Consider the following 26,582-nt stretch of genomic DNA (forward strand, 5'->3'; position numbering starts at 1 on the left):
TCCGCCGAACTGCCGAGTCCGGTGGACAATTTTGAGTCAAAACTTCTTTCTGGGAAAAAAAGTCCACCGGAGCCCACACAAGGGCGGATTGTCCGGCGGACTCTGGTCCGCCGGACCAAGTCCGCCGGATAGCCTGATCGTGTGTACGGGGCATTAGATGTCTTGGACACACCAACAATGAGGTCCTTTGGTCATAATTCTCAACTCTGTTCCTGTCTACTTGTTTTTTCTTGCCCACCTTTGTGTATTCTAGCTTCTCCCATTACATTTTCCATAATATAAAATCTGTAAAAGCCAAAACAGGATGGTGGGTGCTGTTCATAATGGGCACATCAAGTGTGCCGATTTAAAGCAGAGATCTCAGCATTTGAGTCCCGTAGAAGGAACCGTCAAGGGGTTAACACTCTAGCTTCTACCAAAAAACAGAAATTTTAGGCAGATTGACCCTTTTGGCCTTGGAGGTTACTGTACTTTTTTTTCTTTTTCTTTGAAGTTTAAAAGATGTTGATGTCATAGAAAGAGGAAAGGGGAAAAAACGGGGACGTGGTGACAGCAGATCCTGCGGTTGGCTACTCTCTAATGACATTGAACAATGCCTGGCTGCTCCTCTCTTTGGGCCCTTTTCCCAGCCAGAGCGTAAGCTGCACAATGCTACACAACCTCATGCGGCTCTTCCTGCCTCGCAGAGCTGGCAAGAAAGGGAGAGCAGCTCATAGTACAAGTGAATACAGTATAATCCCTGTCCATTCATGCCAGAAGAAAAGGAGAGATTCCTTACGAGTGTCTGGAGTAACCTGGACACAAATAACCCCCAGTGAGCGGCCCGAGTCCAGAATGAGAATGCAGCACAGGTGTGAGCTTAGAGATTGCGGCCTCCATCTACTAAATCATGCACCAATTCTACTGCCGTACGTCCTTTGCCAATTTTTTTTTTAACTGTATTTTCACGTAACAAAAAAATTTATCCTGCAAGAGGCAGGTTCCTTGATTGCATATATCAGGGCTGGGACAGGAAGAGCCCCTGCCCTGGGCACTGTGGTGTCATGAGAAGTGGGAGATTGGGGGGGGGGGGGGATTTGTGTTGGGAGAGGGCGGCAGTAGGGGTAGGAATAGTTCTAGAAGGGGAAATTTGGGGGACGGGGTGCTAGAAGTGGTTAATTGGGGGGGGGGGGGGGGGGATTTGTGCTGAGAGGGGGAGGGGCGTATTTGATTTGTGCTAGGAGGGGGTATTTGTTTGGGGGTTTGTGCTAGGAGGGGATTTTTATTCTTGTGCTAGCAGGGATGATTGAGGGGTATTTGTGCTAGAAGGGGGATTTTGGGAGTGGTGGGCGTAAGTGCAGATCTGGGGGGGGGGAATTTAAGGGGGATTAGCTAGGAGGGGAAGTTTTCGGGGGTGCTAGAAGTGTTGATTTGGGGGAAATTTGTGTTAGGAGGGGAGATGGGGGAATTTGGTTTGTGCTAGGAGGGTGGATTTGAGGGGTTTGTGCTAAAAGGGCATGGGGATACCTACCTTTCCCCAATGGCAACACTGGCAGTACACCCCTCTGGTCTTCAGAAATCTTCATGTGAAGACCATTTCCAGGAGTGTCGATCTTCTGGTTCCCTCTCCTGCCAGTGTTCAGTGGTTCAGTGGTTGACCTCCAAAACTTTACTGTTTCCTGTAGTGATGTGGAGGTCAGCAGAAGGAACCATTGAGAGCTGCAGGAGACCCAGATGATCGACACGCCCGGAAGTGTTGGTTTCTCTGAGGGCTCCCCATGAAAGGTTCTCAGGGAAGTAGCAGAGCTTTGGTGGAAGCAGTGAACGGTCTGTGTTCATAGGGCTCATTTACATGCTCTTCAGAGAACATTTGACAGGTGGCGAGGAGGTGCCTCCTCACCTCCTGCTTTAACTCTTTGATGCTTGCACCAGTACACCGCAACCATGTGCATTGCTTGAGGTTACGGGGCTCTTTCAGAACGGCCTTATTGCCCTGTCAATGAAAGTGACAGGGGGAATAATTCTTGTCCTGGCCACAAAGGCTGTGGCATGTGTACACCCCCAGCCCCTGCTAAAAGTACAGCTCAGCCATGGGGTTTTGCTTCCCCCAACCTCATCTGTGAACGAGCTCATAGTCTTCTTTTACAAGTACACTATAATACCAAAAGTATTGGAACGCCTGCCTCTACACGCACATGAACCTAAGTGGCATCCCAGTCTTAGCCTGTAGGGTTCAATATTGAGTTGGACCACCCTTTGAAGCTATAAGTGCTTCAACTCTTCTGAGAAGGTTGTCCACAAGGTTTAGGAGTGTGTTGATGGGAATGTTTGACAATTCTCCCAGAAGCGTATTTGCAAGGCCAGGCACTGATGTTGGACAAGAAGGCCTGGCTCACAGTCTCCGCTCTAATTCATCCCAAAAGTGTTCTATTGGGGTGAGGTCAGGACAGTCAAGTCCCTCCAACCCGAACTCGCTCATCCATGTCTTTATGGACCTTGCTTTGCGCACTGGTGCGCAGTCATGTTGGAACAGGAAGGGGCCATCCCCAAACTGTTGCCAGAAAGTTGGGAGCATGAAATTGTACAAAATGTCTTGGCATGCTGACGCCTTAAGAGTTCCCTTCACTGGAACTAAGGGGCCAAGCCAAACCCCTGAAAAACAACCCCACACCATAATCCCCCCTCCATCCAAATGATTTGGACCAGTGCACTTAGCATGGTCCGTAAAGACATGGACAGGGGCGGACTGACAACTCATGGGGCCCCCGGGCAATAGGAGATTATGGGGCCCCCAGGCAATCAGAGATTATAGGGCCACACAGTATACACACACACAGAATCCAAGAATCCAATCACACAGTATACACATACATGTACACACAGTATACACAGACATGTTTCTATTGGCTGAGAAGGTACTGGAGAAGTGGGGCAGCTATAATGTCAGGATTTTTAGACCAAAAGGATGTCGGTAAGGGACATTTCAGAGACAGATGTAAAAAAAAAAAGAAAAAAAAAAAAAAGAAAAGATTTTTCCATACTGTTCCTGGTTTTACTGAGGCTGGCAACCCTGATGGGGCCCCCTAGTGGCCCAGGGCCCTCGGGCAGTGCCCGAGTGGCCGAATGGTCAGTCCGCCCCTGGACATGGATGAGCGAGTTTGGGGTGGAGGGACTTGACTGGGATGAATTAGAGCGAGACTGTGAGCCAGGCCTTCAAGTCCACATCAGTGGCTGACCTCGTAAATGCACTTCTGGAAGAATGGTCAAACATTCCCATAGACACACTCCTAACCCTTGTGGACAGCCTTCCCAGAAGAGTTGAAGCTGTTATAGCTGCAAAGGGTGGACCAACTCAATATTGAACCCTACGGACTAAGACTGGGATTCTATTAAGGTTCATGTGCGTGTAAAGCAGTGATGGCGAACCTTGGCACCCCAGATGTTTTGGAACTACATTTCCCATGATGCTCCACTACACTGCAGAGTGCCAGAGCATCATGGGAAATGTAGTTCCAAAACATCTGGGGTGCCAAGGTTCACCATCACTGTTGTAAAGGCAGGTGTCCCAATACTTTTTGGTAATATAGTGTGTGTGTGAATCTATAATTGACGTGCCACACAATAATGTTCAGACACAAGTTTATGCTGATGATAATTGGTATACAAAGCCAATGTGTTTTGGGGGCTGTAGCAATGTATGAGGAATAAAATAATCAATGTATAGTTGGATGTAGGTTGCAAGGCAGCCAACTATACATTGATCTTTGATTTTGCATACCTTAATTTCTGCAAGCCCTGATGAAGGAGGCAGAGTTATTGCTGAAACCCGTTGGTTTTGTAAACCGTTTGTCAATGGAATAAAGTCGTACCTGGATTTGAATATTACAGTATGCTGCTTCAATTCTAGATTAAGTCAACCCAGGGGGACAATGAAACTTCCTTTGATGTGTAGTGATATCACTGGGCCTTGGTGCTTCTCTATGCAATGGTCATCCTTATGGGAGTAGCCAGCAGGGTGCAGTACATAGATTCCTGAAGGACATCACAGCACCCTGCCTCAGTACTCCTCTCGGGAGCCCAAGAGCAGTGGGAGGGGTTATGCAAATACAATAATGCCTTGATGTGTGGGTTTCAGGAAGAGTGGGCGTTCCTTGACAGATTGCTTGCATGCCTTAGGTAACGCCCACATATGATAATGAGTCTCCATGATGGAAAGAACTCAAATCTCATGAATGAAAGTGGTGGGCCAGGGAGAGTCAGGCTGGGAAGGAAAGGCCTTATGGGTCCTCAACCTGTGGTCCTCCAGCTGCTAACGGGACTACAAGTCCCATGAGCCACTGCAAGGCAGATAGTTAAAAGTGTGACTCCCAAAGGCAGCGGCATGATGGGAATTGTAGTTCTGCAACAGCTGGAGGGCCACAGGTTGAGCACCCATGGATGATGCTCTACGTCCTCCATCCAGGAAATGAGGAGGGCTGCATCTGAATTTTTGCACTTTCTAATACACATTGTGAGAAGCTCACAGCGTGCAATGAAATCGGAGTAAGTCATTTCAAGAATACAGCACAGGAATTTTTCCACTTAACGGACAGATATAACAAAATGCTTTGAATGAAATATGTAACAGATCTAAAGGGGGCAAATACGAGATGTTCATTGTAGGAGGATTACATACACTTTAAATGTTTAAATGCAACATTTCCAAGTCAGAGTGACTTTAAGCCACCCCCACCCCGGAGATCTGCAAGGTGTGCCATTGGGTGACATTAGCACAAGCTCAGCCATATGCAGGCACAGATACAGCAGAAGGTCAGGAGTCGGCCATCTTGAAGCCCCACGGCCAGATCCTGATGTCAAGGGGCCGAGAGTAAATCATTTTTATTTTTTATTTTTTGGAAGGATGGACGTCGGCCAAGAGCAGGCCAGCTGTGGCGACTTTCATTATAGAATTTTTAACGGGCCGGGCATTGCACGCGCAAAGCTTGGAAAAGCTTCACCTTGTGTACAGAAAGACCATCTCGCCCTCGCTGCTTCTCATTAATAAAATAATCCGGCCTGGCAACAAACAGAAGCTCACAGAGAGAAAACAGGAACAGCACCGCGCACTTCCACGCTACCCCGGTCAGAAATCCAATCCTTCCTGGTGCATCGCGCCAGCTTCGCTCGCTGCGTCTGTGCCAAGGCTAACCCCAGATGTTCTGCTCCGTGCAATCTGACAGCTGCAACCCACGCTGGTCTGCGGTCAAACACATCGCCGGCAACGTCCTGAGGCCGCAAAGAGGGGCGAATTTACAGCACCAACAAATTACATGACCGAGCCCGCACCGCACACGTTCATCATGTGTACAGAAATAGTAAATAAATAAGTCATTATATATTTATACATGTATTTATAATTTCAAATAAATTAATACATTAATTAAATGTAATTAAATTAATTAAATTAATTTATTCCTTGATTTTATATATATATATATTTTAACACCAGAGCAGCAGTGTCACTGTTATCCCCTAGCTCAGGAAATGGAGCAACTTTACAGCGCCAAAAAATTACATCACTTTGGCAGATCGCATTTTCATAATTTGTACGGAATATAGTAAATAAATAAGTCAGTTATATATTTATACATGTAATTATAAATTCCAATTAGATAGATAGATAGATATATTGATATATATTATAATATCCTTCTTTTTTTTTTTTTTTTTAAACATTTTTAATGATTTATATGTATTTTCTATATATATTTTTATGTTAATTGATCGTCTTCCCCCCCACCCGTTATCTATAGATAGAAAATGTTGCGGATGCTGCTATTATCCCCTAGACTAAAAAGAGGTGCATCTTTACAGAGCCAAAAAAGACATCAGCTCGCCCGATCGCATTTTCATCATTTGTACAGAGATAGTAAATAAATAAGATCTCACACGGCCTTTGTGGTTCTCTATGACTAAAACACATTATTTTAATATTCTCTCTTCGTGTTTTGTTATAATTGTTGTTATTTACTTATAGATACATATGCCTGCTCTCTAAAACTCCTGATGAAGCGGACCCTTCCGCGAAACATGTCAAGAAGATCTGGATATATGCTATATGATAGATTATAAGTATTAGCCTTTTGCCATCACTGTAACATTGTCTAGTTACTAGAGAGCTGTTTTAGTGCCTTATTGCTCTTGTTTTACATGTGTTTTATTGAAATTGTAAAAATAAAAAATATATATATTTTTTTATATTTATGTGTTGAAGTTCTTACACAGTGTCATTTAAGTCCACGGTAACCTCCTCAAAAATCCTTTATAATGATCATAGGACGTAGTTACTTTGCCATTATACTTTTTGGCACATATTTTGTATAGGGATAGCAAATAAACCAGTCAGTTATATATTTATACAGCATATGTATATATTAATAAATAAATAAATCCTGATTATCTATCTCTCTATCTATATAATATATTATTATTGTTATTATTATTAAACATATTATTATTATTATTATTAATAATAATAATAATAATAATAATAATAATAATAATAATAATAATAATAATATATATTATTATTATTAATACATATAAGTATAACTTTTTTTTAAGTTTTTTAATAAATGTTAATGCTAAGCCTGGCATGAATACCAACTTAGATCAACCTCTGATCTAGCTTATTTTTTATTGTATTTTTTTTTATTTATTATTAATTAAATCATTTTTTTTACAGCCTTTTTTTTTTTTCCACATACGGAAAGGCCCTTCACAGTAAGGGCTGTGAAAATGTGGAATAGACTCCCTCAGGAGCTAGTTCTGGACAGCTGACTAGATAGACTCTTCTAGAAAAAAAAAACAACCCATCAGAGACTGGAGATCCAGGGAACATCCGACTGCCTCCTGTGGGAACAGGGTGCAACTTTTGTTTGCCCCACTGGAGCAATTGGTTGGTAGGGATTTTATTTTGCCTTCCTCTGGATTAACTGTGGGTATAGTGTTGTGTATATAGAGGTTTTTCTATGTCTTTATTCTATTTTTATTTTATTTTAGTTGAACTATATTTTTTTTCATCCTATTTATGTACCAAAGAAAAAAAAAAAAACACCTCTTAATGCATTTCTGTACACAATAAAAATTGTAGCTTTTATTTCTTAAAGAGATCTAAATATGACATATAGTACACAATGTACTCCATTGGCATTATTATTAAAGGAAATGATAAAAGACCTGAGAACCATACCAACCAGAAAGTCCATCAGCAAAAACCTATCTACTGCACTACAGTGTCAATCCTGGACAGACAACCTGCTCCGCTCCTCCTGCACCCTGAGCTGTATTGTAAATCACATTGACCATTCACTACCACCAACAGTCACTATTATCACATGGTACCATTGCCTATGGCAGTAATGGTGAACCTTGGCACCCCAGATGTTTTGGAACTACATTTCCCCCGATGCTCAACTACACTGCAGAGTGCACGAGCATCTTGGGAAATGTAGTTCCAAAACATCTGGGGTGCCAAGGTTTGCCATAACTAGCCTATGGCATGCCGACCTGTCCTACTAACCAGACATAAGAGGACAGTGATGGCTATAGAGGATTGCATTTCCATGATGCACATTGTCCAATCTACAAACATCCACACCAAGGATATCATTGCCCTGTATTCAGCATTGTAAGACCAAGGGGATGCTTGGAAGGAAGGATTTCTTTCCTTCGCCAGAAGCAAAAAGTTACAAATATTACAATACATAGAAATTTACACAATATGAAGACAACGATTCCTTGGCCAGAAATGAAAAACTATACTTTCCCTAGGGATTCGAAGGTATGGCTGCCTTCTCAGTGATGTCACTGGTCTCTAGTGAATGGATAGGCTGCATTCTCAGTGATGTCACCAGATTCTAGTGAATGGATAGGCTGCTTTCACAGTGATGTCACCGGTCTCTAGTGAATGGATAGGCTACATTCTCAGTGATGCCACTGGTCTCTAGTGAAGGGATAGGCTACATTCTCAGTGATGTCACTGGTCTCTAGTGAAGGGATAGGCTACATTCTCAGTGATGTCACTTGTCTCCAGTGAAGGGATAGGCTACATTGTTATCACTATTAATTCCACCCAAAAAAAGGCTGACATTTAAACATTTCCCCCCAGCCCAATTTCCATTGCATAGATAACTCACCCTGCTTCTTCTTCTTCAGCTGCTGGATCTGGTCCATCCTCTTGATTAGGATTTTGCATTTGTCCGTTTTGCCGCTAAAGCTGTCTATATCTCCGATATTTGCCGAGAGAAGCTCAGCCAGTTCCTCCAGGTATTTGTTTTCTTGCTCTCGCCGGCGCTTCTCATTGCTGCAGGGAGTGAAACAGAAATAGGAACGCATTACATTTGAAGCTTAGTAATGGCTGCCCATCACCCCGATTTACTTAACATTTCTTGATTGATTAAATAAGTGCAAAGAAAATCATCACACTTCCATGTGTGCGGATACTGGGTTATGATAGTACCAGTAGTGTTCCTGTACAAGATATTGGGCTATGATGGTACCAGTAGTCTTCCTTTACAAGATATTGGGCTATGATGATACCAGTAGTCTTCCTTTACAAGATATTGGGCTATGATGATACCAGTAGTGTTCCTTTACAAGCTATTGGGCTATGATGGTACCAGTAGTCTTCCTTTACAAGATATTGGGCTATGATGGCACCAGTAGTCTTCCTTTACAAGCTATTGGGCTATGATGGCACCAGTAGTCTTCCTTTACAAGATATTGGGCTATGAGTGTACCAGTAGTGTTCCTTTACAAGTTATTGGGCTATGACGGTACCAGTAGTCTTCCTTTACAAGATATTGGGCTATGATGGTACCAGTAGTGTTCCTTTACAAGATATTGGGCTATGATGGTACCAATAGTGTTCCTTTACAAGATATTGGTCTATGCTCATACCAGTACTGTTCCTTTGCATGATATTGGGCTATGCTGGCACCAGTAGTGTTCCTTTACAGGATATTGGTCTATGTTGGTACCAGTACTGTTCCTTTGTAGGATATTGGGCTATGCTGGTACCAGTACTGTTCTTTTGTAAGATATTGGACTATGCTGGTACCAGTAGCATTCCTTTACAGGATATTGGGCTATGCTGCTACCAGTAGCGTTCCTTTATTGGGTTATGCTGCCACCAGTAATGCACCTTACCAGTATTGCTTCTATGCAGGGTACTGCGCTCCGCCACACTGCATAGCTCTATCAGGCAGGGTAGGAGATTTTTACCTACTGCAGTTCAATAATACATACAGGTCTTGTCCCTCCCCTAGTCTATGACTGGACAGTGAAAGAGAAGCAGCAGACCCTTAAGCTCATCTTTCTGTCACTTTGCTCTCTTCTTCTGTCAACATGTTCCTTCTTAGCACATGATCACAACTAATTGGCTCCATGTTCTGCTACTCCTTCTCTAGTCTAAGCTCTGCTGTGCAGGGATTGGCAGAGGCTGACCCCAGGACAGATTCAGGTGCTTGCGAAGTTTGAGAATAAAAAATAAACTTTTAATGACGTATTAATGAACATAAAGTTGTGTTTTAACAGATTTCTGCAGAGTTAATGGGCGGTCAGGGGAAGGGGCACTTAGAGGGGGAATTGGGAAGCTTGGTATAGGGAGCCATCAGGACATAATTCTGGAGTGCAGAGGGTGGAAAGAGCGCAGTGACTTCATACTCTATAAATCACGGTCTGCACACAACAGGCAGCGGCCATGACCTCCTCCCTGTTGACCCCATGCACATTGCAGATGTTAATCATGGAAGCTTGTTTACTATGAATCTCCCACAACCGGTATGCCAGTGTGTGCCGCCAGCCATGACTTTAACTCTTTTGCTGCCTAAATCGCTTTTTGCGTTTTTTTGCACATGTTAAAAAAAAAAAATATACCGTATATTTTTAGGCCTGAAGATTAGTTAAAGATTGGTTAAGTGCCAGCAGACACCCTGAAGAATAAAATTGTAGTAGTTCCATATTTTTATGCCACACAATATTTGCTCAATGGTTTATCAAATTCCACTAGGGCCGCGTACACACGGGCGGATTGTCTGTCCAACTTAGTCCGCTGAACCGTGTTTCAGCGGACAATCCGCTCATGTGTGGGCTTCAGCGGACTTTTTCAGCGGACAATCTGACGAACAAAGTCTTACGGAATTTCCGTAAGACAGTCCGTTCAAACTTGGTTTTGTCCGTCCAAACTTGGTTTCAGCGGACAGTCCGCTCGTGTGTAGGCAAGTTGGACGGACTAAGTATGGCGCATGCTCAGAAAGGATTTACACGGCCGAAGGTTGCATTGCAGTGTATAGGACGTCGTTTTTCTAGTCCCGTCGTACGTGCTGTACACGTCATCACGCACGCTTTCAGCGGACTGTCTGTTCATCGTGTGTGGTCAAGTCTGTTCATGCAAATTTTGAACGGACTGTCTGTCGGATTGTCTGACGAACTTAGTTGGGCAGACAATCCGCCCGTGTGTACGCGGCCTAAGGTTCATTTTAGGGGCACACAAAACGTAATCGATTACCCGATTTTTGGGTAAAATATAAAAGACAAGGTAGTGCCGAGTAAATAGATACCCAACATGTGAAGCAGTACATTTGCATGCATGCATGCGTGCGCAAAAACCACAACAAACTTTGGTGCCCTATATTTTCTGTTTACGCTTTTTTTTCTTTCACTAAAAATTTGTTTATATCACAGTAGGGACAAAAAGTGTCCCCCCCCCGTGTAAAAATTATTTGTGACAGGTTCTCTTTTATGAGATATTAGGGACTATATATGAATATTCCAAATCTGGCCAAAATCACAATAATGGGTATCAACCTCAAATTATGTATAAAACACAATCCACTAGGGAAATGATGAATGGTGGGGAGCACCGGGTTTCTGAGATACCCAAGGTGTCCCTCACCATTTTCCATTTCCCTAGTGGATTGAGTTTTAGAGACATTAGGGACCTTTGAGACCCCTAATGTCTCACTTGCCTTCCACTGCAGCTAATGGAGTGTAGGTGGCACTCCATTAGCGGAGTGTAGGTGGCACTCGCAACGCGCATTTGGGTGCCAATTATTTTAATGGCACCCCAAGCGCACAAATTGACTAAGCATTTTGATGCATGCCATATTAAGACTCCATTCACATCTAGCAACGCTGCCACATCATGGTTTTTTTGCACATTTTACACACGTGTTGTTTTGTGTGACGTATGCCCCAAAAATGTACCAATGTTGGTCTCCAAAAAAGATGCAGGTGCTACTTTGGAGCATATGTATTATGGGGTGGTTGTTGGGGGGGTTGGCCTATTAAAAAATAAGAGAACTTTAAAAAAAAATTTGCATTTTTATCCATATGTGGGGGAGGAGCCAGAAGGAAGAACGTTGATTTATTGGCTGAAGTTCTTGCTTTAAAATGATAGCTCACCTTTACAAAAAAACTGCCTATGCAGATAAGGGGTGTCTGTGGCGTAAAACAAACTGTGCAGCTCTGACTAAAGATGAATGATACCCTTGCTATAGGTGTAGGCCTCTTACATACCTTATGAAGGCTGACTGGAATACTCCCATGACGTTGCTAAGTGAGGCCTAGTAATCACTGCTCACCTCCACCATCACAGGAGTGAGCTCTCAAATGCTGAGCTCAGAGCAACTGTATCAGGGGAGTGAAAGAGTATGTGTGGAGGTTTGAATCAGAGAAAGAGCTCACTCTTGTGATGGTGGAGGTGAGTAGTGACGACCAAGCCTCACTTAGTAACGTCCTGAGTGTACTTAGCAACGTCCTGGGAGTAAAGTTAAAGACACTGCATACAGTTTAAATGTTTAAGCTCGTTGACTGTATCTACATGCAATGTGTGTCATGAATTCCCTTTTCAGATGTAGGATTTTACAATGGGGCTTGGTTGCAGTCTTCAATATGGCCAACTGAGGCTCAGATGGAGGCTTGGTATCTCAGTGCTGTTTGATTTACATACATTCAGAACGAGGTTTGGCTGTTTGTGTAGTGTATAAAGTGTGGTGACTCAGCTCTTTGCCCGTGACCCTGGATGACATCATCCTATTACTACGAAACGCTTAGGGCGGAGCGACGTACTGACATCACTAATCTCACACGTGCCCTAGAAGGACTGGTGTGTTTTGTGTACCGGCCGACACATGAGATATCAAAGGCGCATGTTATCAGTGGCAGCTGTAAGAGCAATATTTTTCATTCCAATAAATATTATAAGGATTTTATACTATGTGGAACACTTTGTTTTTTTGGAGAAATCCTTACGGGGTGATGCTGTTGGGAGACCAGCTGGACCTGGAGAAAAGCCTGGAGAAGAGCCTGGGCTGGGTTAAAGCCATAAGCGCTAACGAACCCTTGTAATGAGGGATCAACAGGTGCTGGTAAGTGAGCCTTTCAGCTGTTGGTGGAGGCACGAATATTGAAGATCACTACGGTGGTGGACAGCGGGGATTGACATCAGGATTTATTTTCACATCACTTGTGGACTGTTCCAATCACTTAACCTTTTACATTTGTATATATATATATATATATATATATATATATATATCTATATATATATATCTATATATATATATCTATCTCTATCTATATTATACATATACAAGCTGAATTCAGGTGCTTACATCTACCTGCATTTAAAAAAAAAAAAAAAAAATGTATTTATGGGTATATCTTTTATACGCGGATTTGCGCTCGATGTCTACACTTTTTTTTTTTTTTTTTAAACTAAATGATAAAAAAAAAATATTTTTTTTTTAAAATAAAGTAAATAGTCTTGCTGCGTAGACAAAACCGCAGACGCCCTTAATGGCCCGTAATAAGTGTGGGGGGGGGGGGGGGGGGCAGGTGCCGGTGAACTTCGAGGAAAAATAAAAAAATGCCTGATTGCCTAATGGCTTATGAAGCAGGCGAAGCTGCCTTTCGTCTCATCAGGCAGATGACAGCGAATTGGTGCGTGTAATTGTATCACAGGCAGGTAAACGGCTGAACATTACCGCCGATAGACTTCCAGGCGGCTGCCTTTCCAAGCTCCTGCTAATTGCCGGGATAGGTCGGCTGCGGCATAAAAGCCGAGACAAAAGGCAGGCTCCTTGGGTTACGCCGAGCCCCGGTGAAATGTAGACCAGTCGCGGCTTTCTCTTAACGCCGCTGGTGACCCACTTCTGGAACAGGGGCCTGCTTTATGCAATGACACCCCGCTTCAAGGACTAAAACGAGTTTAATTGCGTCACATGGTTTTAATGCGGGCGCCAGCAGTTCCCGCTCCATGGTGATGGAGAGAAAGAGAGGTCACTCTTGATAAACACCTATACAACGTCGCCAGGTTCAGGGCTGATCAGCTAGAATGGGGACGGTTATAAAACGCTCATTGAAAAGGCTCCAGAGGGAGGGGAGAAAAAGATTGTGTTGCCTAATTGACCTTCAGTGGGCAGAATATAAATGGCTACTAAACAAGTCAGAATATATAAAACCGGCAGTAAAAAAAGTGTCAGAACATTCTCTGAGCTCCAACGTCCAGTCATTCCTTCAGATTGTACAAAAGTTCAACACATACGTTACATTCTGATTTCACAAGGGCCTGCCAAATAATTGGATAGTTTAGGTAGACTGTCCTATTATATTGATATTATGTTGATATCCGTCCCCCGATTTTAACATCGACAATGGGGTAGTTCTCATTGATTGGATAGTTTTAAGTAGGCACTCCTATTACTGTATTTTGTTGCCATGTTCCCAGCTAACGAACATTACCAGTGGGGTAGTCCTAATTGATTGGATAGTTTAGATCGATCCCTGTATGCTGAGGACTCTGTTTTCAAGGACCTGTTCCAGGCAAACAAACATTGATGGTGGGGTAGTCCTCATTGATTGAAAAGTTTAGGAAGGCTCTCCTATTTGTTTGCCATTGGTCACCATGTCCTGGGGACAGGCCCTATTTTCAGGGGCTTGTCCCCGGCAAATGAACATCGCCGGTAGGGTAGTTTTCATTGATTGGATAGTTTAGGTAGACTCTCCTATTATATGGTTGTCTTCTATCCCCTGGTGCCGAGAATAGTCCCTGTTTTCAAGGATCTGTCCCCAACAAATGAACATCGCCAACAGGGTAGTCCTCATTGATTGGATAGTTTAGTTAGACCCTCCTATTATTTGGTTGCCATCCATCACCATGTCCTGGGGACAGACCCCGTTTTTAGGAACTTATCCCCAGCAAACAAGCATTGCCGGCGGGGTAGTTTTCATTGATAGTAAAGGTAGACTCTCCTATTATATGGTTGCCATCTATCCTTGTGTGCCGAGGATAGTCCCTGTTTTCAGGGACCTGTTCCTGGCTAACAGACATTGCTGGTGGGGTAGTCCTCATTGAGTGGATAGTTTAGATTCGTCCCTGTGTGCTAAAGACAGTCTTAGTTTTCGAGGACCTGTTCCTGGCAAACCAATATCACCAGTGGGGTAGTCCTAATTGATTGGATAGATTACCAAGACCCTTCTACTATATGGTTGCCACCTGTCCCTGTTTTCAGGGATCTGTCCCCAGCTAATGAACATCACCAACAGGGTAGTCCTCACTGACTGTATAGTTTAGGTAGACTCTTCTGCTATATATTGTTGCTGTCCGTCCCTGTTTTCAGGTACCTGTCCACGGCAAACGAACATTGCCAGTGGGGTTTTCCTCATTGATTGGATAGTTGCGGTAGTCCCTCCTATTATATGGTTACCATCCGCCCCATGTGGCGGGAACAGTCCCTGTTTTCAGGGACCTGTCCCCGGCAAACGACCATCACCGACAGGGTAGTGTTCATTGATTGGATAGTTTAGGCAGGCCCCCATTTTATATGGTTGTCATTTGTCCCCACATGCTGATGCCAGGGACAGCCCCCATTTTCCGGGATCTGTCACTGACAAATGAACATCACCAGCAGGGTGCACAACAAAATTGAGGCCATTCGCACAGTACCTCGACATATATTGAGCACCTCTTAGTAAAAAATTGCTTCAGCTTGGTCTCCTACCCATGGGAGAATTTCCTCTAACATATTCCCCCCAATAGAAGGTTAGTCATAGACACCAGGGGTAGTCATCATTGAATAGTTTAGGTAGGACCTTAATTTTGAAAATCTATTATATTAAGTAGTTTTGGTAGATCTAAAGTTGGTCATAAAAGTATGTATGGGCAGATTGAAACAGGTGGGGAGAAGCCTAAGACTACGGTGACCAGGTTTTAAAAAAAATGCAATTCAGGAACACCCTACAGACCACGCTCACTTTTATTAGGGGCAAATAGCGGCACGCAAAGCATGCCACCCCAAATATTGTTTGTGACCAAACAGTGGGACGGCTTAAAGAACCAAATGATACGAAGATGGAATACGATTCAGTTCCCAGGCCAAATACCCCAATATTACATTTGGAAAGAAATCAGGGACACGTTATTTTAGCTGGGGGTGAAATCAGGGACAGCTCCCTAAAAGCGGGGACTGTTCCTGGAAAAGTCTGATCACCTGGAAGAAATACTCAATGTACACCAAGATTCAAGGAAGAATATACATGAAGAATTGATTTAAATGATATTTGCTGATCCTGGAGTTCATCTTTGACGGCTTCAACAAAACTGTTTTAAAAAAAAAAACACGCTGTAAAAGAACAGTACTATTATTTACTATTGGTGAATGGAATCTTTGTTCTCTTACAGATTTACAAGATCCGGTTGAATCTTCAGCATCCAACATTTCCGGCTGTATCAAATGCCTGTGGCCTGCTGCCTGCATGCTGTGGCTCCAGCCCCGACCCTACGTGTACAGCTGTAGGGACCTGCAAGTTTTGAATGCTGAAGATTCTATGGGAATTTCAAGCTTTGCAGGCGAGCAGAGATGCTGGTTGCCATTGGTGGGTCCGGTGAGACCCAAGCACAAAAAGAAGATCCTTCTATCAAAAAAGGATGGGCCTCTCTCCTTTGGGATCAAAAGAAGCCTCCTGGAGTGCTGGTTTGGTCTTACCCAAAGGAAAAGTTATGTAAGGGAAGGCAAGGACCTCCTCACACCTCTACATTTCAGGGGTCCAAGAATGCACACAATTTCCTGGGTCACTGGGGCAGCGATCCTATTGCATGCGGTCAGCCCAAGTGACTCTGGTTGCCATCTTGGGTCAGGCAGAGCCTATTTAAGACCCTGGCTCCTGGGTTTGGCGCACATTTAGCATGTGGATAGTGTAGGGATAGGTCACCCATCAGGACAGTAATAGCAGTAAAGAAAGGTTCCAGATGAGTAGAGAAAGCATAGGGATTCGCCAGCCTTCCTGGGAACCACTTGGGCTTTGACCAGCCAGTCCACATTCCATCCCTCTAGACAGAAGCTGTCAGCTCGGCTGAGACCTACTCTGCTATACGTTGCTGTCATCTGCGAGTGTTCCGGTTGGGCTTCCTCTCGCCTGTTTGCTTCAAACTGGTTTACTTTGACTTCAGTACAAGTTCTGTCAATTGCATCTGTTCTGAATGTGTGTTATTGCCGCTGAACCATGCTGCACCCACCCACAAGGCCCACCAGCTGGACTTCCAGAGACATCAGCCTGGAAAAGTAGAGCTATACCATAAAGCTTGCTTTGCCATCAGGTGCATGCGGGTGAACAGGTTTAAAAGGGTGCAACTGCAGGAGAGGAAGACACACAATCCACCCCACCTCCCTCTCTTTCCTTGCAGTCCAGAATGACATTCCTGGCCTGCCGAAGTATAATGCTTCTGGCAGATGAAAGGTACTCCTGACTGACCGGTCCCTCTACTTTGGAGTCAATGAAGCCTCCTGCACCCTAAAGTGTTGAATTGGTCTTACCCAAAGGTAAGGTCCTGTAAGGGAAGGCGAGGACCTCCTCACATCGCTCAATTTCAGGTGTCCAAGAATGCACACAATTACCATTTTCACAAGAAAAATTATTAGAAAGCAGACACACCAGTCCAGTCCAGAAGTACTTAAAAGCCCTGTAGGCCTTTTTTTTCTACCTCACTGCATGCATTCAACTGTAAGGAACACCAGCTGCATCCTCACTGGCTTAATAATTAGGGTGTCTGTGGCAAGATGACACCATTATGGAATGGTGGGAGATGGGGTTTGATGCTACCTAGGCTTTAAAAAGGTGCAGCCTCCAGTCCACTAGTAGGTTTATTTGCATCAAGGAGAAAGAGGTAAGAGCATGATCTTCTGCATAAGAAGCTAGCCACATGCTCAGACTCCAGAACTAAAGCACCAATCCCATTCTGGTCGAATGAGCCTTCAGATCTACCATTGGCAGGTGCAACCAGTATCTGTGGTTCCTTATTCTGGGTAGTTCCTAGCAACAAGGAGCTTTTCCAGTGAGGCAAGCTGGTTTACCAGAACCGTAGAACCATGTTTTTTTATGACCATGTTCACACTTTGTGCCAGTGAAGTAAACTAGTCAGGCATTGTGAAATTTTAGATGTCCTACCCAAAAGAAGACTACAAGATGCATGCTGTTACTTTTGCAAACCAGATAACCCTTTTCTCTGTACCTTTCTGCACCTGGTTTCATTTTCTTAATAACTTGACTTTCTTGACTTTGGAATTAAGCCCTACCCGCCTTACATGGGTACATATTTACATAGTCAGTAAGGTTGAATAAAGACACCAGTCCATCCAGTTCAACCTGCGTGAGTGTCAATTGTCCCTATCCCTGTGCATTGCACATTCACATCAGTCCCTACCCTCAAGGAGCCCACATCTTCTCTTCCCTTATCCCACGAGAGTGCTTTAGTGGCCCAAAAAAATAATAATAAGTGGACACGGGCATGGGTGGAACATAGCCCTAAATTCTGGAAGGGTTTGAAAGTGGTGGGTTTTCTAGAAATCCTTTTTGGTTGAGCGCAACATTGTGCAGTAGGCAGTAAACATCCAGAGTTCTCGTTTGCAAGAATGTTGTAATGAAACAGAAAGTCAACAGTACAAGCAGGCCCAGCAGAAAGCTCATCCATCTGGGGCCACTTACAATCAAGTAGCAAATTGAGAGCAGTGATAGACTCAGGGATGCCGACAGTGTCTGCCATGAGGAGCGAAATGTGGCCTGGCTGGCCCAAGCCGAATAGGAAGCTTCCTGAAGAGGTAGACGTAGTTCCTGCTCTCCCTACACCACTGGAACCTTTCTAAATTGCTATCATTGTCCCTGCCAGATTATCCAATTGCATAAAGAGCCAAACTCAGGGATCAGAGCCTCAAATAGGCTCTGCCTGTCCCAAAATGGCTGCCAGGGTTACATGGGACATGTGCATCCAACCAGATCACTGCCCAAGTGACCGAGGAAATCAAAGAAACTGAGCTTCTCTTAACTTCCTCTCCTATCTGCGTTCCTGCTGCACCTGCCTACAAGCCTGCTTTTAGATGTTTTAAAAGTACAAAATGGCTATCGTGGTCCCCTTTAAGTGGGGTGGGACAAGTGTCATGGCAGATGAGTGCAAGCTTTAGTGATATTACATATTTTTCCTATGTTATCAGGTCACGGAGGACTACCCCCCATAAGGCTGGCCTCAGTACAGCTTTTGTATCCTGTGACCAATTTGCACAATGAATAATTTTAGTCTCGGTATTCCTTTAAACTGGGACTTTGCGACAAAAATAAAATAAAGAAAAGTCTCTCCAGCAAACCAATTTATTTTCTACCCAGGAGTCAGAGAGACACAGAAATGATTATGGAAAAAAAAGGCAATAATGAGTTAGCTGGGGGCATGGCGGGAATTCACTTAGCGAGCCAGCCAGTTGTCACGGCAACACTGAAGCTGTACCAGAAAAAGAGATCAATTTCTCCTTATAGACCGTCCACGCCGGCAAGCCTAGCCGCATGCTGCCACAAATGCGTACCTCAGGCTGTGCTGTAATTAGCACATTGATAATGAAATTGATGAGGATTGTTATATTATATCTGACAGGCAGCAGAGCTCAGCGATTGGCGGAGGCTATAAAAAAGGCGAAAGTTCAAATAGAACATTAATATGCACCCACTGCTTGAGTACAATAAAGGAAGCCATTTTATGGGCTTCTTTTTTTTTCTACTGAACTCAGACTACCAAAACTGGAAAGTCAAAACATAAGACTAAGGATCCCCGTTCTCTACTATCAGAGCAGCTAAGGTCCCATCAAGCCGTGCATGACCACAGATGACTCTAGACAGGAGGAGCTTCCGGCATAAAGCTGGTGGGCCCGTTTTTAGACATCCAGCTCCTGACGAACTAATATAGGTCACAAATAAAAAGCTCAATCGCTTATAAAGGCTATGTTGATCACTCGTGAAATTAAACAGGTTCCATGGCCTTAAATCCACAAAGAAAATGACTGGATAGTGTAGAAAACTCTGATATGGCAAGGTCAGACAAGTAATTGTTTGTATAGACCAGCCATTCTCAACCAGGTTCCAGAGGAACCATAGAGTTCCTCCAGAGGTTGCTAGGGGTTCCTTGAGCTATGGTTAACTGACCTCCCATGGGATGGTTCCTGCATAATTCGAGGTTGAATACCACTTGGTGGAGCCAGAGGCATCACTGAAGAGGTGGTATTCAGACCACCACTGTAAAGGTAGCATTCTTCCCACTGACCACCAATGTAAGGAGCATTCCTTCAACGGACCACCAAAGTAAGGGGCATTTTCATAATGACCACTAATGGACAAGTCCAGTACTGTGGAAGAAGGGAGGAGACTGGAAAGAGGAATGTTCTGGAGAGGAGAGGGGACCAAAAAGGGATGTGTCCTAGGGAGGGAAGGACACAGAAAACAGGAAAGGGAGTGTCCTGGAGAGGGTGGACACAGGAAAGGGAGTGTCCTGGAGAGGGTGGACACAGGAAAGGGAGTGTCCTGGAGAGGGTGGACACAGGAAAGGGAGTGTCCTGAAGAGGGTGGACACAGGAAAGGGAGTGTCCTGGAGAGGGTGGACACAGGAAAGGGAGTGTCCTGGAGAGGGTGGACACAGGAAAGGGAGTGTCCTGGAGAGGGTGGACACAGGAAAGGGAGTGTCCTGGAGAGGGTGGACACAGGAAAGGGAGTGTCCTGAAGAGGGTGGACACAGGAAAGGGAGTGTCCTGGAGAGGGTGGACACAGGAAAGGGAGTGTCCTGGAGAGGGTGGACACAGGAAAGGGAGTGTCCTGGAGAGGGTGGACACAGGAAAGGGAGTGTCCTGGAGAGGGTGGACACAGGAAAGGGAGTGTCCTGGAGAGGGTGGACACAGGAAAGGGAGTGTCCTGGAGAGGGTGGACACAGGAAAGGGAGTGTCCTGGAGAGGGTGGACACAAGAAAGGGAGTGTCCTGGAGAGGGTGGACACAAGAAAGGGAGTGTCCTGGAGAGGGTGGACACAAGAAAGGGAGTGTCCTGGAGAGGGTGGACACAGGAAAGGAGTGTCCTGCTGAGGGTGGAGGGAACAATTAAGGGAGAGGGTTGAGTTCTTGAGAGGGTTGAGTACAGAAAAAGGGAGTGTCCTAGAAGGGAAGGACTCAGGGAAGGGGGATTGTTCTGGAGAGGGGAGGATATAGTAAAAGGGAATGTTCTAGAGAGGGGAGAACAAAGGAAAGTGGATTTTCTGGAGAGGGGAGGACACAAGAAAGAGGGTGTCCTTGAGAGGAAAGTATGCAAGAAAAAAGGACTCTTTTAGAAATGGGAGGACATAACAAAGTTGAGTGTTCTGGAGAGGGGAGGACACTGTAAAAGGTGAGTGTTCTGAAGAAGGGAGGACATTAAAAAGGTGAGTGTTTTGGAGAATAAATGACACAGGAAAGGTGAATGTTTTGGAGAAAGAAGGACACAGGATAGTTGAGTGTTCTGGAAAGGAGAGCACACTGAAAAGGTGAGTGTTCTGGAGAGGGGAGGACACAGAAAAGAGGCCTGTTCTAGAGAGGGGGGGGGCACAGGAAAGAGGAGTGTTCTAGAGAAGGGAAGACAAAGAAAAGAGGAGTGTTCTAGAGAAGGAAGGACACAGGAAAGAGAAATATTCTGGAGAGGGGAAGACAAGAAAAAGAGGTGTGTTCTAGAGAAGGAAGGACACAGAAAAGAGGAGTGTTCTGGAGAGGGGAAGACAAAGAAAAGAGAAGTGCTCTTAGAGACGTAAGGACACAGGAAAGAGAAGTGTTCTGGAGAGGGGAGGACACAGGAAAGAGGGGTGTTCTGGAGAGGGAAGGACACAGGAAAGAGGGGTGTTCTGGAGAGGGGAGGACACAGGAAAGAGGAGAGTTCTGGAGAGGGAAGGACACAGGAAAGAGGAGTGTTCTGGAGAGGGAAGGACACAGGAAAGAGGAGTGTTCTGGAGAGGAAAGGACACAGGAAAGAGGAGTGTTCTGGAGAGGGGAGGACACAGGAAAGAGGAGTGTTCTGGAGAGGGGAGGACACAGGAAAGATGAGTGTTCTGGAGAGGGAAGGACACAGGAAAGAGGAGTGTTCTGGAGAGGGAAGGACATAGGAAAGAGGAGAGTTCTGGAGAGGGAAGGACACAGGAAAGAGGAGTGTTCTGGAGAGGGAAGGACACAGGAAAGAGGGGTGTTCTGGAGAGGGAAGGACACAGGAAAGAGGAGTGTTCTGGAGAGGGAAGGACACAGGAAAGAGGAGTGTTCTGGAGAGGGAAGGACACAGGAAAGAGGAGTGTTCTGGAGAGGGAAGGACACAGGAAAGAGGAGTGTTCTGGAGAGGGAAGGACACAGGAAAGAGGGGTGTTCTGGAGAGGGAAGGGCACGGGAAAGAGGAGTGTTTTGGAGAGGGGGGACACCAGGAATAAAAGTGTGCTGGATAGGGGAGGGCACATAAAAGGGAAAAGCGATCTGGACAAGGGTAGGACATGGGTAAGAGGAGTAATCTGACAAGGGGGGTGCACAGGAAAGTGGAGGACACGGTTAAGGGGGTGTCCTGGAGAAGGGAGGAAAGAGAATATGGGAGCGTCCTGGAGAGGTGACGACACAGAAGGGAGTATTCTAGTGAGCGTGAAATAGTGCGAGGAGCATTTTGGAGAGGGGAGAGATAAGAGGGAATGCACTGAAAAGGGGAGTATTTAGCAGAGGGGCATGTCTAGTAATGGGAGTGTTCTAGACCGTGGAGTTCTACTAGAATAGAAGTGGAGTGTTCTAGACTGTGGAGTTCTACTAGAATAGAAGTGAACTGAAAATGCTGTAGAGAAAGGAATTGAAGAATTTCTATATTCCTAAAGCTGTCCCTACACTATACAGTCTGATTGTACAAACTCCTCTAGATCCACCATGAACCATTGTAGCCCCCCCATTGTTCTTACCTCTCCCTGTGTTTGGACAGCCAAGGAATACAACACGTATTACACCAAGAATTGGATTGCATACAAGATAAATCATAAATAAAACGACTTGTACCCCTGGGCTACATTACATGCCATTGATCCCAGCCCTCCGCTCAGCCTCTAAGTGCTGTTTAAATATTGTAATTGACTTTAGCAATTTTCACATTCAGAGTAGAACAAATGGCCGTTGCGCAGCCCTAAATCACCGCTAAAAACTGAAAGAACGCTAAAAAAACGTTCTCATTGTTTCCTTACAGAGTGCCCCGCTTTGGTTAAAAATCCCTGTAATGATTTAATGACTTTACAAGCCATAGAGACATTTAATATTAGAACTTTATCTAAAATCACACGTTACCAACATCTAGGCACTGCAGCCTCTAAAATCACCTTTTTTCTTGCAATCGGCAGCAAGTCGCAATTTTCTGCTGGCGTGTAAATGACACTTCTCTTTACTGAACCTTAAAAAAACAGCCATCAGTGTGCAGGCAGAAATTTCATAAATTTGCCCTCTTGAAATTCGCATACTTCGCATACTAAGGCACACATACTTTGTATACTAAGGAGTCAGCATACCGAGACATTTTGGACAATTTCATGCTCCCAACTTTGTGGGAACAGTTTAGGGATGTTCCAACATGACTGCACACCAGTGCACAAAGCAAGGTCTATAAAGACCTGGATGAGCAAGTTTGGGGTGGAGGAACTTGACTGGTCTGCACGAGTCCTGACCTCAACCTGATAGAACACCTTTGGGATGAATTAGAGTGGAGACTGCAAGCCAGGCCCTCTTATCCAACTTTAGTGCCTGATCTCACAAATGTGCTTCTGGAAGGATGTTCAAACATTCCCATAGACACCCTCCTATACCTTGTGGACAGCCTCCCCAGAAGTGTTGAAGCTGCTTTATCTGCAAAGGGTGGGCCAACTCAATATTGAACCCTACAGACTAAGACTGGGATGCCATTAAAGTTGTCCTCCATATCCCCCCCCCCGCAGAGAGCAGATTGCCATCGGATAGAGACTGCGCCAAAGAACTAGCATATGGTCGATCTGTGTTGTTTTTCATACCCCGAGAGCAGAGCAGCTGCCCCGCACCCAGAGCCTTTCACACACTCTGAGCTAATCAAGCATGGCCGGGTTGTTTAATGTATAGGTCACAGTGAATGAAGACTTGCTCCACACTTTAACCATTATCGCTCCACTCCATTCCAACCACAATATCTCCCTTTATCCCATCCGTGAAATTTACATCAAAAGAAGAGTTCCTGGCTTGTGACATGGGATGAAGCGGAACTACCATACGTCAAATCTGTCCTGATTCGGTGGAACAACTTACTTCTGCATGGTGTCACATGGCGAGGCTTTCCTCTTGCGCTCCTGGCTAGCAGGGTCGGTCAAGCTGTCCCCAAGGCCACTCATCTTGACCTATTTCACACCTGTAGAGAGAATAGAAACCATTGAAATATTTGAGAAGTTCAACTTTATCCTACAAAAGATACACGATCGATACATTGGAATAAGCCTTTCGCTGCCAGAGTCAATTTATGTATTACTTTGCATATTGTATATGTTAAAATGCACATTTTAGGCCTGAAGGTTGCTTAAAACCCCCAAAACATGATTTTATGAAGGCAGAGAACCCGTAGAATAAAAACCGTGGCAGGTGATATTTTTTGTTATGCCACAAGTTAACTGCACCACTAGACATGTTGCAATTCATTTAGATACAAATTCGTTTTTTAACAAATTTGGACAAAAAAACGTTTAACGAAGTTGTCCGAATATTCGTAAATTCTAAAATTCTAAAATTTTCAGATTTTTTTTCTTATTTTTGGATTTTTGAATTTATGAACTGCAATGATAACGAATGACCCAAAAAAAAAAACAGAGGGAAAAACGTAAACTAACACATTTTTTGTCAGGGCGCATGTCTATATATATATATATATATATATATATATATATATATATATATATATATATATATATATATATATATATATTTTTTTTTTTTTAGCAGAAACCCTAGAGAATAAAATGGCAATCCTTGCATTTTTTTTCTGTCACGTGATATTTGCGCACCGATTTTTTAAATACAATTTTTGAAGGAAAAAATACACTTGAATCTTAATGCATAAAAAATTATTTTTTTACAACCCACTTTTTGGTACAATATAAAAGATGATGTTATGCCAAGTAAAAAGATACCTAACATGTCACGCTTTAAAGTTGCTCATGCACATAGAAAGGCGAGAAATTACGATACTAAAAAATCTCCATAGGCGACGCTTTAAAAATGTTTACAGGTTACCAGTTCAGCATTACAAGAGGAGGTCTAGTGCTAGAATTATTGCTCTCGCTATAAAGTTTGCTGCAGCGGTACCTCACGTGTGTGGCGCGAACCCCATTTACATATGCGTGCACGATTTACGTATGCATTCGCTCCTGTGCGTGATGGGTTCAGTTTAATTTTTTTTTCTTATTTATTTACAATGTCCCTTTCATTTTTTTTCATCACTTTTATTCCTATCACAAGGAATGTAAACATCTCTTGCGGTTGAAATAAGGGGTGACAGGTCCTCTTTATGGAGAGATCGGGGGTCCATGAAACCCCAAATTTCTCCTCTACCTTGCAGGATTTCTAATTGGATCCTTACCTAGTCTTCCAGATTTCCTTGCAGGATCCCTGCCGAGTCCTCCAGATTTCCTTGCAGGATTCATGCTGGGTGTTCCAGATTTCCTTGCAGGAACCCTGCTGAGAGTTCCAGCATTCCTAGAATCTCCACTAAATACAGAGTTCCCAGTAACAATGGTACATGTGCAAGAACCCTACTGAGAGTTGCAGGATTCTAAGAACCTCCACTTAGTCCAGAGTTCCCAGAAATGATGGTAGTTGTGTCCTCGAGCTGCTGTGTCTTCCAGCTACCTGAGAGCTAAAGAGCCCCAATACCTGCCAGTTGCCTATTTGTTGCTAACCCAGATTAACCAGACTACTCTCTTGCCTGCCGCGACCTTTGCCTGTACCCAACTATTCTTTCCACACTGTGAACAGTCCTCGCACAGTAGCCCTTCTGTCCCAGTAGGCCTTTAGTGGGGTGATTCTGAGGGTGACAACCTGGTGCCAGTTTGCAACAATAAAAAGCAAGGGTCTCTAGGGTTTCAAGCCCATGGTCACCATTATTAATGCCCACTATTAGAAGCTCTGGTGAAGGCCTACTGGTACTTAGACTCCATGCCTTTGGGTGAGCCTGTGTCAGGGGACACCCAGGGGCGGACTGGGCCCCATGCCACTAGGGGGCCCCATCAGGGTTTCCAGCCTCAGTAAAACCAGGGGAAGTATGTAAAAATCTGTGCTTTTTTTTACATCTGTCTCTGAAATGTCCCTTAACGACACCCTTTTGGTCTAAAAATCCTTAGATTATAGCTACCCCACCTCTCCAGTACCTTCTCAGTCAATAGAAACATGTCTGTGTATACTGTGTGATTGTATACTGTGTGTGTGTGTTTGTATATACTGTGTGGCCCCATAATGTCTGATTGCCTGGGGGCCCCATAATCTCCTATTGCCCGGGGGCCCCATGAGTTGTCAGTCCGCCCCTGGGGACACCATTACATATCTAAAGGATGGTGGTGAGTTATATCAACCACTAGATTCCTGAATTATATGAGGACTCCACTCAGGACCAGGACAAGGGGAAGACGGAAGAGGTGGCCACCTAGGGCGCTTCAGCAGGAAGGGGGCACAAAAGGCTGCAACCTATCCTTCTAAACCAGTTTAGGGCACACTTTGGCCTTTTCACTTTGGGTGCGGACACCATAACATATTTAAAGGATGGTGGTGAGTTATATCAACCACTAGATTCCTGAATTATATGAGGACTCCACTCAGGAACAGGACAAGGGGAAGACGGAAGAGGTGGCCACCTAGGGCGCTTCAGCAGGAAGGGGGCACAAAAGGCTGCAACCTATCCTTCTAAACCAGTTTAGGGCACACTTTGGCCTTTTCACTTTGGGTGCGGACACCATAACATATTTAAAGGATGGTGGTGAGTTATATCAACCACTAGATTCCTGAATTATATGAGGACTCCACTCAGGACCAGGACAAGGGGAAGACAGAAGAGGTGGCCACCGAGGGCGCTTCAGCAGGAAGGGGGCACAAAAGGCTGCAACCTATCCTTCTAAACCAGTTTAGGGCACACTTTGGCCTTTTCACTTTGGGTGCTAAACTTGCTTTGACCTAACGGCAAGAGTAGGACCTGCTCATAATGGCAGCAACAAGTAGGCCGAGT

The 26,582-nt window shown here is 44.4% G+C and overlaps 1 protein-coding gene across 6 annotated transcripts in view; it reads right to left on the reverse strand.

The window, feature by feature from the left end:
• Positions 1-26,582, reverse strand: part of NCOA1 (nuclear receptor coactivator 1) — a 620,070-nt gene that overhangs the window by 149,689 nt on the left and 443,799 nt on the right. For all 6 annotated transcript variants that reach the window (XM_077489247.1, XM_077489251.1, XM_077489250.1 and 3 more), the window contains 2 exons: positions 23,627-23,726; positions 8,157-8,323 (listed from right to left, as the gene is read on the reverse strand). In XM_077489247.1, coding sequence (XP_077345373.1) covers positions 8,157-8,323; positions 23,627-23,709 — 250 coding nt within the window. In that variant the 5' untranslated portion in view covers positions 23,710-23,726. The remainder of the gene's footprint in view (positions 1-8,156; positions 8,324-23,626; positions 23,727-26,582) is intronic.

The sequence above is a fragment of the Lithobates pipiens genome, unplaced genomic scaffold (genome assembly GCF_037356315.1).
Source record: "Lithobates pipiens isolate NorthernLeopardFrog02 unplaced genomic scaffold, aLitPip1_a1.2 Scaffold_18, whole genome shotgun sequence".
Lineage (NCBI taxonomy): Eukaryota > Metazoa > Chordata > Amphibia > Anura > Ranidae > Lithobates > Lithobates pipiens.